Source organism: Meles meles, chromosome 18, assembly GCF_922984935.1.
Source record: "Meles meles chromosome 18, mMelMel3.1 paternal haplotype, whole genome shotgun sequence".
In the NCBI taxonomy this organism is placed as follows: Eukaryota; Metazoa; Chordata; class Mammalia; order Carnivora; family Mustelidae; genus Meles; species Meles meles.
In genome coordinates, this window is record NC_060083.1 from 2,495,820 (window position 1) to 2,509,719 (window position 13,900).

At 45.6% G+C, this 13,900-nt stretch overlaps 1 protein-coding gene across 1 annotated transcript; it reads left to right on the forward strand.

Moving 5' to 3' along the window:
• Positions 1-288: 288 nt before the first annotated feature.
• UBB (ubiquitin B) lies at positions 289-2,471 on the forward strand. The gene is made up of 2 exons (XM_045986493.1): positions 289-446; positions 1,387-2,471. The coding sequence occupies exon 2, from the start codon at positions 1,393-1,395 to the stop codon at positions 2,308-2,310; it is 918 nt and encodes a 305-aa protein (XP_045842449.1). The 5' UTR covers positions 289-446; positions 1,387-1,392; the 3' UTR covers positions 2,311-2,471.
• The last annotated feature ends 11,429 nt before the right edge of the window (positions 2,472-13,900 follow it).

The following is a 13,900-nucleotide window of genomic DNA, read 5'->3' on the forward strand; positions in this document are numbered from 1 at the left end:
ATCAGCGCCGGCCTCGCCTTCACACGCTTCACCAATCAGTGCCGGCGCTGCAAGGAAGTTTCGAGAGCTTTCGAGGAAGGTCCCCTTAACTCAAATCCATCCGCCAGATAATTTTCCTACTTTTTCCTAAGAGAGGAGAAGGGTCACCTGGAAGAGAGGGGAGCTGATTTTTCAGGGTTTTTCCTTCGGCTCTGAGGAACTTGGGGCTCAATGAAAGGGCCTAACCGGGCCGCGGGAGGTGGGGCCGCGCGAACTACTTTCAGCAGCGTACGGACACGGCGGCTACGTAGGCAGTGATAAGTGACGCAACAGACGCCGCATAAATTTCAGCCCCGGGGAGCCGAGAGCGTTCAGGAGCGGCTGGGGCTGGCATTGTCGGGTGTGGGTGTCTTGGCGGCTGAGTGACTCGACGTGATTGCGTTCAGTGGCCTTCCACTCGCTCACAGGTACCGGCCGGCGGCTTTCGAGACCTGGGAGGAGTGGAGAGGGGCTCTCAGTGAGACCAGGCTGACGGACTGGGAGGTTGGGGGGGGGGGCGCCTCAGGGAAAGGGGTTGGGGGAGGGGAGGGCGAGGTGACGCGGCGCTGCGGCGCCGGGCCTTTCCGGAAGAGGGGCCTTGTTTACGCGGAGGGAGCGGGGGCGGTTGGCGCGCGCGCCCAGAGACCGACCGACAGTTAACCAATGGAGATTCCGTCGCGTCGGCTTCAGAGGGGGAGGGAGGAAGAGAGGTGGTCTAGTGTGCTTTCTAGAACTGCCTGAGTTGAATCCCAGCGCGGCGAAAGGGCCCCGCCTCACCTTTTTCTTCGGACGGTAATTTTTATTTACCGAGATACGTGCGGGTTTGTTTTTTTTTTGTATTTTAGTGTTTTTTGTTTTTTTTTTTTTTTTTATTCCTACGAATCCTCAGGTTTGGGGGAAATACAGAGGGTGCGGGGGAAGACGATTTAGCGAAGACTAAATTAGGGTTCTGGGTATTAACCTTCGGTGTTTTTTTTTTTTGTTTTTGCTTTTCCGTTTAAGTTGAAGCCTTGACTAAATTTCGCATTCAGCGGCTGATTCAGGAATACTGAAGGGGGCGGTTGTGAGCGACGTTAACGTGGTTAGCGCACTTTGGAAGATGAAGTTAATTGCCGCTTTGGAGAATGGGTTATAGGTGTGGGTAATAGAAAGATTTTTAAGATTTACTTATTTTAGGGGCGGGTGGGGGGAGAATCCCAAGCAGGCTCCATGTTCAGCGCAGATCCTGACTCTCCCGGCTCTCTCCCACGACTCTGATGACCTCAGCGGGTGTCTTGAGTGAAGGCACTTAACCCACTGAGTCACCCAGGCAGCCCGCTAATACAAAGATCTTGAGATGGTACGCTGACATTTTTCTTAAAATTTTAGGTCAAAATGCAGATCTTCGTGAAGACCCTGACCGGCAAGACCATCACCCTGGAGGTGGAGCCCAGTGACACCATCGAAAACGTGAAGGCCAAGATCCAAGATAAGGAGGGCATCCCCCCCGACCAGCAGAGGCTTATCTTCGCCGGCAAGCAGCTGGAAGATGGCCGCACTCTTTCTGACTACAACATCCAGAAAGAGTCCACCCTGCACCTGGTCCTGCGCCTGAGAGGTGGCATGCAGATCTTCGTGAAGACCCTGACCGGCAAGACCATCACCCTGGAGGTGGAGCCCAGTGACACCATCGAAAACGTAAAGGCCAAGATCCAAGATAAGGAGGGCATCCCCCCCGACCAGCAGAGGCTTATCTTCGCCGGCAAGCAGCTGGAAGATGGCCGCACTCTTTCTGACTACAACATCCAGAAAGAGTCCACCCTGCACCTGGTCCTGCGCCTGAGAGGTGGCATGCAGATCTTCGTGAAGACGCTGACCGGCAAGACCATCACCCTGGAGGTGGAGCCCAGTGACACCATCGAAAATGTGAAGGCCAAGATCCAAGACAAAGAAGGCATCCCCCCTGACCAGCAGAGGCTTATCTTTGCCGGCAAGCAGCTGGAAGATGGCCGCACTCTTTCTGACTACAACATCCAGAAAGAGTCCACCCTGCACCTGGTCCTGCGCCTGAGAGGTGGCATGCAGATCTTCGTGAAGACCCTGACCGGCAAGACCATCACCCTGGAGGTGGAGCCCAGTGACACCATCGAAAACGTGAAGGCCAAGATCCAAGATAAGGAGGGCATCCCCCCCGACCAGCAGAGGCTTATCTTTGCTGGCAAGCAGCTGGAAGATGGCCGCACTCTCTCTGATTACAACATCCAGAAAGAGTCCACTCTCCACCTGGTTCTCCGTCTGAGGGGTGGCTGTTAATTCTCCAGTTTTGAATTCATAGTGCCCAATGATGGCATTGTTCTGCACTATAGCCATTTTGCCCCAATTTAAGTTTAGAAATTACCAGTTTCAGTAATAACTGAGTCACTGGTTTTCTCAATAGCTGTTCAAAATGTTAATAAAAGTTTTGTTGCATGGTAGCATATTTGGTGTCTGTCGTGAAATTATGTAGTGGTGTGGGGACTATTTCCTGATTAAAACCATGTTCAAAGAAGGGACTTAGCATCCATAAAGTCAGTTTCATCAGCACTAAGTGATTTTGGATGAGAAAAGGGTGTGTTATGGGGAATTTGTCCTTCATTCAAGGTCTGTCTTAATGATTGTGATGTAAGGGCGAACCATTTCCTAAGTATTGCACAATAAAAAGTTGCTGAATGTGGAGGCTTGCTGGGGGGAAGCAAACTTGATTACCATCTTCCTCTCAAATAGTGGTAAACAAAGCTAATAAAGCATTATAGAGAGAAATGAAATTTTGGTTGAGGCTGCTAAGTTGTGTCGAGTATTTTGATTACTGGTTGACTGCTCTTGTTGGCTGTCAAGTGCCTTCTATTCAGGTTCTGATCATAGGTTATGAAACCCTAATTCTATACAGTACATGAGCTTCAAACCAAGTGGAGTCCTCGTCAACAGATGTGGAAGAATTCAGGTTTGAGGAATGACCTGATCCAAGGCAACTTGTTGACGTTGGTCTTAGGCAACAAATGAAGGTGGTTCCCAAAAGTAAGCTCTGCCTAACATGGGGTTTGAACTCTCAAAGCTGTTGAGATCAAATGGCATGTTCTGCCAACTGCTAGGCGCCTCACTGGTCCTTAATGATAAAGTCACATTTTTTTTTTTTAAGGAGTACCCAGTAAAATAACAGCAAATGAGCTGAGACTTGACAAAAACCTTCACTATGGAGTCAGCCAGATGCAAGTAGTTCTTAAACATCCATACCAATGAACATGTTGCCAATAAAATGTAAGGAGTAAGAACCTTATCTGGGTGGGAGGGTTCTCTATTGTTAACCATACCTTAAGTTCTCTCTCCTGCATTCACAATACCCTGTTGTGGAACTTCAGTAAAGAGCAAAAGCGATTTTCAACTTGGGGCAAAATTGGGAGTTGAAGGGAGTGCACTGTAAAGGGGAGAAGTTGGGAAGCCCTCTTGGGTTTTCCCAAATTGACACTAGTAGGAAAATAACTTCTGGTGCAAAAACGTGATCTCAAGTGTGCTGTCAGGAGTAAGAACAAGAACTTAAAGATAGAACAGCAGAGCAGGGAGAGAAGCAGAATGAGAAGTAGGCTTCCTGCTGAGGACTCCTGTCATGGGACTCAATCCCCATGCTCTGACATCATGACCCAAGCCAAAGACACACCTGACTGAACCCCCCAGACACCCACGGGAGTAATAACATCCAAAATCACCCAGAGGTGTGTTGACAACAAAGCTGTACGTTATGCCGAGAAACAGGCCTCAGTCTGTAGGTACACCCGACAGTGGCTGGCTTGCTGCATAATTTGGGAACTCTTAGCTGTAGTTGCTTAATTTTTGCCCTAGAAATTTACTTAAATTGGAGTATGAAATACTAAGTTGGAGTACTGAACCAAGGTTTTCGTTTTGAACTGGATTGTGGAAATGCTATTTAGTGGGCGGTTTTCAGTAAGTATTTCAACACCCTAGAATGGTAATGCTTGAGCTAGAAAGGGCAAGACATTAAGCTTTTGGAGTTTTGGAATTTGGAAAATTTGGAATTTGGAAAACTCATTTTAGATTGAAGGAAACAACATTGACTTTGAGATGGGAGGGATTTCGATATTGGAAGGTGACATCCTCTCCAGTCCCAGCATTTTATGGTTGCCTTGCTCAATGTCTGTTTTTTAGTTCAAGCCAAGAACTCAAATCCAAGTGTCCTGTCAACTAGGAGTTAGATACCTCAAAACTGACAATGTTTTAAGCATATATCCTCGAACTAGTGTTTTTTTTTTTTAAGATTTTATTTATTTATTTGACAGAGATCACAAGTAGACAGAGAGGCAGGCAGAGAGGAGGAAGCAGGCTCCCTGCCGAGCAGAGAGCCTAACGCGGGGGCTTGATCCCAAGACCCTGACATCATGACCTGAGCTGAAGGCCAAGGCTTTAACCCACTGAGCCACCCAGGTGTCCCAAACTATTGTTTTTAAGGTGGCGTTTTGCTGAACATTCAGCAGAGTAAGAACAGGCCTTTTTCTAGTGAAGCTGGGTTTCAAAGTTAAGTCTTGATTCTTTCCCAGACTTTCCTTTACACTTAATAAAACGCTTGATTAGAAAACCTAGAGAATAAAAGTATTTAACTGAATAAAAACCCTAGTGGTGGTTTGGGCATTAGGACTTGAACAGTTGTATCATTTCCCCCAAATCTTCACTGTCTTGACAGTTGGCCGCTCTACGTAGTCCTGTGGATCTCGAGAATGAAAGATACCAGCTTACACTGTTGAATTTTCTCAGGGTCTCTTCCGTAGGGGTTCCCCACGAATTCATGGTTTAGCAAATCCTCTCTGCACGTTTGGGAAATGAGTTTATCACTCGTGGCCCCAGACCTTGCTCTACATTGAACAAAATTGAGGCCAGTTGTAGTGTGTGGCTCCTGTTCGTTTCTCTTGACCACTGGTAAGGTACCGGCAATACCAGGGGGGAAATGTGACTGGGAGTGGGGTTTTGCTTTGGGAATGTTCTAGAAAGGGATGAGAGGGGTGATAAAGATGTGTTCATGTATCTGAATCCAAGATAACCCATTTTTATCACCTAGTCAACTTAATGTTCTTTGTCCACCTCGAGTTAGTTCCTCAGCTAGCTGTGAGAGATACAGTTCTCCATTGCACTGTTCGTCTAGATGCCAAAGAGCCCGCCGGAAGAAAGAGACCTGTATTCTGCCACAGCCTGTGGTCAAAGTACCACACCGGTCCCTTAAAATGTTTGCTCTCTACTTCGAATCCGGTGAAAGCAGTTTCTTTTAATACATTTCTTCCAAAACAGTGCTCATACCTGTGTGCAAAGATTTGCTAAAAGAGGGGCCCCTGGCTCATTCAGTCAGTAGAGCATGCGACTCTTGATCTTGGGAGTTGGGAGGTCGAGCCTCATGTTAGGGGTAGAGATTACTTAAGAGATTTAAAAAAAAATGGGGCGCCTGGGTGGCTCAGTGGGTTAAAGCCTCAGCCTTGTGCTCAGGTCATGATCTCAACGTCCTGGGATCAGCCCTGCATCAGGCTCTGCTCAGCGGGGAGCCTGCTTTCCCCCCTCTCTCTCTGCCTGCCTCTCTGCCTACTTGTGATCTCTGTCTGTCTAATAAATAAATAATTTTTAAAAATCTTTAACAAAATAATATTAATTACACCTATCTCAGAATAGTTAGGAGGATTACATGTCGAAGTGCTTCAAACAATGCAAAACCTTGCCTAGCGCTTATTATGCTGTTTAACGCAATAACAAAATTGAATATGACCTAATTGCCCATGAAAGGAGAGTGGTTACATCATCATAATGCAATAAAAAATGCAGGAGGTAGGAACTGACATGGAAAAACATTCAAGGAAGTGAAAAATGCTCTAGAGAATAACGTGTATGCGCGCATAAGCATGCGGAAAGGTGCACCCCTGTTTAACATTGGCTGCTTCAGGAGTGTATTTTAATTCCTTCCTAGGTATTTTTAATTCTACCACCTGTCAGCTTCCGGGAAGACTGAAGTCGTTTACAAACACAACAGTGTTGTTCACACACAGCCCCGGTTGAAGAACCAGTGATGTAATTCTGAAGTCAAACTGTGCTCCCGAAGGGGATAGAGTAAATTTCTTGCACAAGTCTCTTTCATTCTCTGTGGATCTACCAGGATCTCTAGAAACTACATCTCATGGGACTAACTGAACCTCCACACGTTTCATTTTCATTCTCCTCTGCTCATTCCTCAAAGAAACTGTAGGGACAAGCCATGACTCCCCTTTAATCAGGCCCAGCCCGCTCTGAATGGAAGCTACAGACCAATGGGGACTTGGGGAAAGGGTCTTGCACTTAGTGCAACAATATTAACAGAAAAATAAGTGTGGAGTTTGCTTCTTTTTTCATACTTTCTTGACCCCATCACTATCCTTATCCTCCTGTTTTCGGGGGCGGGGGGCATCCTGACAAGTTGAATGGGAAAGTGCACTCTCCAGCCTGTAGTTCTCACCCAAACTGCATAATTTATTCTCGTATCTACTCCTCTCTTCACCCAACACCTATCAAGACTCCTCTTAAAGAATATTTTTACCTTCAGAAAATTCTGGTTCCAGTGTTTCCCAAGCTTTGTCCTCCAAACCACTGTGAAAAAGATGCTGTGGTCACAAGAGCTCCGGAGGTCATTGTCTCCCTCCTAGACACTTACAGTGTGCCCTAGCATGTTAAAGGTTCCAGGAAGTTTAGCTTTGAAGAACTGGTTTGATGTTTAACACAGTGTTTTTCTGTTTCCAGTTTCCCTGGTGACCTCTCCCCTGCCTCCCTAACCACTGCTGATGGTGCTGGGTTCCAGTATTCATTTTGTTTAAGATGTTTGTTTATTTATTTGAGATAGGGAAAGAGCAAGAAAGCAGCAGAGGGAGAGAGAGAAGCAGACTCCCCACTGAGCAAGGAGCCCGATGCCAGGACCCTGGGATCATGACCTGAGCCAAAGGCAGATGCTTAACCAGCTGAGCCACCCAGGTGCCCCTAATTTTTCACTATTAAAACAATGCTGCAGTGAACATCCTCGTTAATACCTCTTGTGGCACATGGGCAAATATTTCTTCAGGCTCTACGTAGTGGTAGCAGTGGAAATGGAATTGTTGTATCAAAGCATAGGGCATTTAAAAACCCACGATTACTACAAAATTGCCCTTCAGAAAGATTGTGCCACGCGCGACGGAATATTATTCAGCCTCAAAAAGGGAGGAAATTCCGACACATGCTACAGTGTGGATAAGAGTTAGAGACGTTATGCTAGGGGAAATGACTTGTTCACAAAAGGGCAACTACTGTGTGAATCCCCACACATACAAAGTACCCAGAGTCATCAAATTCATAGCTGCAGAGTGGAATGGTGGTTGCCAGGGGCTTGGTGGGAGGGAAAGAAGAACTAGTTTTTAGTGCGTAAGTTTCAGTTTGGGGAGAGGAAAAAGTTCTGCAGATGGGCGTAGTGGCGGTCGCACAACAGGGTGAATGAACGTGATGTCACTGACGCATACACTCAAAAAGGATTAAAGTGGTACATTTTATGTTATTTATTTTTTATTATCTTTATTTTTTTTAAGATTTTATTTATTTATTTGACAGACAGAGATCACAAGTAGGCAGAGAGGCAGGCAGAGAGAGAGGGGGAAGCAGGCTCCCTGCTGAGCAGAGAGCCCGATGTGGGGCTCGATCCCAGGACCCTGGGATCATGACCTGAGCTGAAGGCAGAGGCTTAACCCACTGAGCCACCCAGGGGCTCCTTGTGTTATTTTTTCTACCACAATAAAAAACCATACCAATATACATAAGACTACCGCGTCCTCCATCCCCTCGTTAACATGCATTTTGAATCATTCTGAGTTTGGATACCTTGAAGGGCAAAAGCGACACTTTATTGTTTTAATTTGCACGTCCTTGATTAAATTTGTGGGATTACAGTAATCCCCTCCCCTTATCTGGGGTTTTGCTTTCTCTTGATTTCCGTTACCTCTGGTCAATCTCAGTCTGGAAGCAGGTGATCCTCCTTCTGACGTGTAGACGGAACATAAGTATAGCCTAATTCTCCATCAGAATACCTACCTCTTGACCTCACTTCATCTCATCACACACGCATTCTGCCTCCTCCGATTCTCACAAGAAGGCTGGGTACAGTACCATACCACGTTGCAAGAGGGAGAGACCACAGTCACTTAAATTTTTTAAAAGATTTTACTTATTTGACAGAGAGAGAGCACAAGCAGGGGAACAGGAGGCAGAGCGAGAGGGAGAAGCAGGTTCCACGCTGAGCGGGGAGCCCAGTGCAGGGCTTGATCCCAGGATCATGACCTGAGTCAAAGGCAGACTCTTAACCAACTGAGCCACACAGGCGCCCCTCATTCACATAATTTTTATTATAAGATATTGTTATAATTTCCCATTTTATTATTATTGCTAAGCACTTACTGTGCCTAATTTATAAATTAAAGTTTATCATAGGTATATACATTTAAGGAAAAAACACAGTGTATACACGGTTCATTATTATCTGCATTTCGGACATCCACTTGGGGGTCTTGGGATGTATTCCCCACAGATAAGGGGAAGACTTCTCTTAGACACCTTTTATATGGTTTTTTTTTTACATTATTTTTACTGCGAATTACCTGTTCACATCTTTGTCCAGACTTACTTTTAATGTGTAGGACCTTTTTATATAGTCTAAAAAGTAATAATCTAACTATTACAATTGTGGTAAACAGGGTCTTTCAGACTGTTATTTTACCCATTGCTTATGGTGTCTTATAAAAACATAAGTTTTGAATTTTTTTAAGCTTTTTTTTAAATTTAAATTTTACTCAGTTAACATACAGCGCAGTGTTGGTTTCCAGAATAGAATTCACTGATTCATCACTCACATACAATACCCAGTGCTCATCACAAAAAGTGCCTGCTTAAAACCCTTCACCCATCTATCCCAACCCCTCACCTTTTTTTTTTTCTTTTTTAAAGATATCTCTAGGGGTGCTTGGGTGGCTCATGGGTTAAAGGTTCTGCCTTCGGCTCAGGTCATGATCCCAGGGTCCTGGGATCGAGTCCTGCATCTGGCTGTCTGCTCAGCAGGGAGCCTGCTTCCCTTCCTCTCTCTCTGCCTGTCTCTCTGCCTACTCATGATCTCTGTCTGTCAAAAAAAAAAAAAAAATCTTAAAAAAAAAAGATATTTCTACATACAATGTGGGGTTTGAACTCACAACCCTGAGATCAAGAGTCCCATGTTCCACCGAGCCCGAGCCCACCAGGTACCCCAGGAAGTTCTGAATTCGAAAAACAATCTGGTGGGACCCCTGGGTGGTTCAGTTGGTTGAGCAAGCCACTTGTGATTTTGGGTCAGATCATGATCTCATGGTCATGGGATGGAGCCCTCGTGCTCAGTGGGGGTGGGGGTTGAGGTGTATATCTGCTCCAGATTCTCTTCCTTTGCCCCTCCCTCCTGTGTGCTCTGTCTCTAAAATAATAAAGAAATCTTTAAAAAAAGAAAAGAAAAGAAATTGGGCAATCTTTTTCTTTATGACTTCTGGGCCAGAAAAATAACCGAATATGTAAGGCTTTTAATAACTATTTATAACACACATTTTTTTAAAAAGGGGATTACATAATGCTTCTCACCATTCTGGGACAGGAGTGTTTCAGGAAGAGGAAACCACTAAACTCAGGATTTCCAGATCATAATAACGTTTTGGCCCCTAAGGATCAACAAATGAGTGACAGACTCTTTGGAGCCATTAAGTATCTACTGATTAATAGCTTCAATGTCAATAGTGACTTTGACATACACTTTATTTTTTTATTTTTATTTTTTAAGATTTTATTTATTTATTTGACAGAGAGTGAGAGACCCCAAGCAGGCAGGCAGAGAGAGAGGCAGAAGCAGGCTCCCCACAGAGCAGAGAGCCCGATGCAGGACTCGATCCCAGGACCCTGAGTTCATGACCTGAGCTGAAGGCAGAGGCTTAACCCTCTGAGCCACCCAGGCGCCCCAACATACACTTTCTTTTTTTTTTTTTTTTAAAGATTTATTTATTTGACAGATAGAGATCACAAGTAGGCAGAGAGGCAGGCAGAGAGAGAGAGAGGAGGAAGCAGGCTCCTAGCCAAGCAGAGAGCCCGATGCGGGGCTCGATCCCAGGACCCTGGAATCATGACCCGAGCCAAAGGCAGAGGCTTTTAACCCGCTGAGCCACCCAGGCGCCCCTACACTTTCTTTTTTTAAAGATCTTATGTTTGTATGTATGTATTTATTCAAGAGCGAGAGCAGAGGGAGGAGCAGAGGGAGAGTAGACTCCACACTGAGTATAGAGCCCAGCACGGGGCTCAATCCCACAAACCTGAGATCATGATCTGAGCCGAAATCAGGAGTCAGTGGCTTAACACACTGAGCTACCCAGGCATCCAAACATGTGCTTTTTATATTACACAACTGTACCTTGCCAAGTATACTGAACACTATTGTAATTGTTTACTATCGCTCACGTGATAGCCCCATGCTTCTTTATAAGTTAAAATAAGTGTGTTTCAAAATAGCACAACTTTGGGGCACCTGGGTGGCTCAGTCGGTTAAGCGTCTGCCTTCAGTTCAGGTCATGATCCCGGGGTCCTGGGATCGAGTCCCGCATGGGGCTCCCTGCCCAGTGGGGAGTCTGCTTCTCCTTATCCCTATGCCCCTCCTTCCTCCTTGTGTTCTCTCTCTCAAGTAAATACATAAAATCTTTTTTAAAAAATGGCATGACTTTAAAAAAAAAGGGGGGGGGGGCGCCTGGGTGGCTCAGTGGGTTAAAGCCTCTGCCTTCGGCTCAGGTCATGATCCCAGGGTCCTGGGATCGAGCCCCATATCGGGCTCTCTGCTCCATGGGGGGCCTGCTTCCTCTTCTCTCTGCCTGCCTCTCTGCCTAGTTGTGATTTCTCTCTGTCAAATAAATAAAATATTAAAAACAAACAAAAAAAAAACCAAAAAAAATGGCATGACTTTGCTATCTTGTCCTTACTGATGTTTTGGGCTTGAGTTTTTACTTTTTATTTTTTTAATGAAAACAGTCTGATTCATATTTGTTATCTTATTAAGGGACCAACACAACACATATTCATCATTTAAAAAAAATTAGAGGGCGCCTGGGTGGCTTAGTGGGTTAAGCTGCTGCCTTCAGCTCAGGTCATGATGTCAGGGTCCTGGGATCTAGGCCCGCATCGGGCTCTCTGCTCAGTGGGGAGCCTGCTTCCTCCTCTCTCTCTCTCAGACTGCCTCTCTGCCTACTTGTGATCTCTGTCAAATAAATAAATAAAATCTTTAAAATAAAAATAAAAATAAAAAAATTAGATAATCTAGAATGGCAAAAAGAAGAAAACAAAAAGATTTGAATTACCTGAATTCCCACCAACTAGAAGTAGCTATTCATAACAGATTTTTAAATTTTTTTTAAAGATTTTATTTATTTATTTATTTGACAGACAGAGGTCACAAGTAGGCAGAGAGGCAGGCAGAGAGAGAGGAGGAAGCAGGCTCCCCGCTGAGCGAAGAGCCCGATGCAAGGCTCGATCCCAGGACCCTGGGATCATGACCTGAGCCGAAGGCAGAGGCTTTAACCCACTGAGCCACCCAGGCACCCCCAGAACAGATTTTTTTAGAGAGACATTGAGCTCCAGCAGTGTGGAGAAGGGCAGAGACAGAGGGAGAGATAGGATCTCAAGGGGTCTCCAGCTGAGTGTGGAGCCCAAGGCGGGGCTTAGTCTCACCACCCTGAGATCATGACCTGAGCCCAGAAATCAAGAGTCCCATGCTTAACTGACTGAGCCACCCAGGTGCCCCTAGCTATGAACATTTTAAAAGCACATAACGCTTTATATGCAATTCTACTTCTGGGGATTTGATACTATTACAAACGTAGACAAAGAAACATGAACACAGATGGTCCCTGCTGTATTGTTAATAATAGCAATAAAAATAAACTAATAATAGCATTAAAAACAAACTACATGTGAATAGAACTGAGTAAATGTATTCCCACTTATCTGAACAAGAGGGTATTTATACTTTGATGATTTTGCATACACATAATATAATTCTAGAAGGATACATAAGAAATTGCTGACGGGGGGCACCTGGGTGGCTCAGTGGGTTAAGCCTCTGTGTTCAGCTCAGGTCATGATCTCAGAGTCCTGGGATCGAGCACCGAATCTGGCTCTCTGCTCAGCAGGGAGCCTGCTCCCCCTCCTCTCTCTCTGCCTGCCTCTCTGCCTACTTGAGGTCTCTGTCTGTCAAATAAATAAATAAAATCTTAAAAAAAAAAAAAAGAAATTGCTGACGGTGGTTGGTTCCAAGAAGGGAAGTGGGAAGGGATACATAGTTTCCACTATTTAATATCTTTTAAACTGCTTACATTTTCACCATGGGCAGATATTATCTATTCTAATAAATACATACTTAAAAATTCACATTTATTTGATGAGTGAGATTTAGCACCCTTTGTTTTTCCTTCTGTGAACCCTCTGCTCATATCCCTCAATTTAAAAAAAAAAAGGTATATTTATTTATTTGAGAGAGAGAGAGAGAGCTGGTAGGAGGCAGGTGGGGGTGGTGAAGGGTCAAAGGGAGAGGGAGAGAGAGAATCTCCAGCAGACTTCCAGGTGATCAAGGAGCCCAAGGCAGGGATTGATCCCACGACCCTGAGATTGTGACCTGAGCTGAAATCAAGAGTCGATGCTCAATTTACTGAGCCACCCAGGTGTCCTTCATAGACTCAATTTTTTTTTAAAGATTTTATTTATTTATTTGACAGACAGAGATCACAAATAGGCAGAGAGGCAGGCGGGGGGCGGGGGGGGGCGGGTAAGCCGACTCCCCGCCGAGCAGAGAGCCCAATGCGGGGCTCAATCCCAGGATCCTGAGATCATGACCTGAGCCAAAGGCGGAGGCTTTAACCCACTGAGCCACCCAGGCGCCCCATAGACTCAATTTTTAAATTTTTTTGTTCTGCAGTCTTATTGGTTTGTAAGAGCTCATTGTAGGTTAAGGATATTTATTCTTGGGGGCCTGGGTGGCTCAGTTGGTTGAGCGACTGCCTTCAGCTCAGGTCATGATCCTAGAGTCCAGGATTGAGTCCCACATCGGGCTCCCAGCTCAGCGGGGAGTCTGCTATAACCTCTGACTCTCCCCCCCTCCTGCAATCCATCTCATTCTCTCTCTCAAATAAATAAATAAGATCTTGAAAAAAATATATTTACTCTTTGCTGCAAGTATTGCAATTTTGTTTAGTGGTTGCATTTTAGAATTTCAGGAGTTTCCCATAATCATAAGGCATTTAAGGCCGTTTGCCAGGATCCTAAAGACACAATGTCACCTTTTCACGTGATTTTCCATCCACACCAATGGGAATTTGTATTTTTAGGTGTTATTTACCAGCTCCTTGAGAGGTCCCAGAGCTGCCCTCTTCCCTCCCTGCTCCTGGCACAGGAGCAAGGGTCTAGGCTCCATGGCAACAGGTGGCATCAAAGGATCCTGAAAAAAGGCAAGCTTGGCAGAGCCAGGCATCCTTCAGCTGCTGTAGGGATGGACGTGAACTTCCTGCCGGAAGACGGTGGGTGCGGGTGAGCGCTGGGACCAAGGGGCTGTGCTGGGACCAGCAGGCAGAGCTCAGAGACCCACACTTTAGACCCCTCCAATATATGGCCCAGGCTTTCTTGCTCTTCCCCCCGGAATCTGAGCGGAAGAAACAGGAGCATTCACCAAAGAGAATGTGCAAATCCCTGGGAAAGAGAAGGGCTTTTCAGTCTTATCCGAGGAAGTCTACGGCCACAGGAGAACACTGTCTCCCCACCATACCTAGCAGACCAAGGTCACCACCTC

What these genes read in the sequence shown, in the direction of transcription:
- UBB (XM_045986493.1), top strand. Translation starts at nt 1,393, where the DNA reads ATGCAGATCTTCGTGAAGACCCTGACCGGCAAGACCATCACCCTGGAG.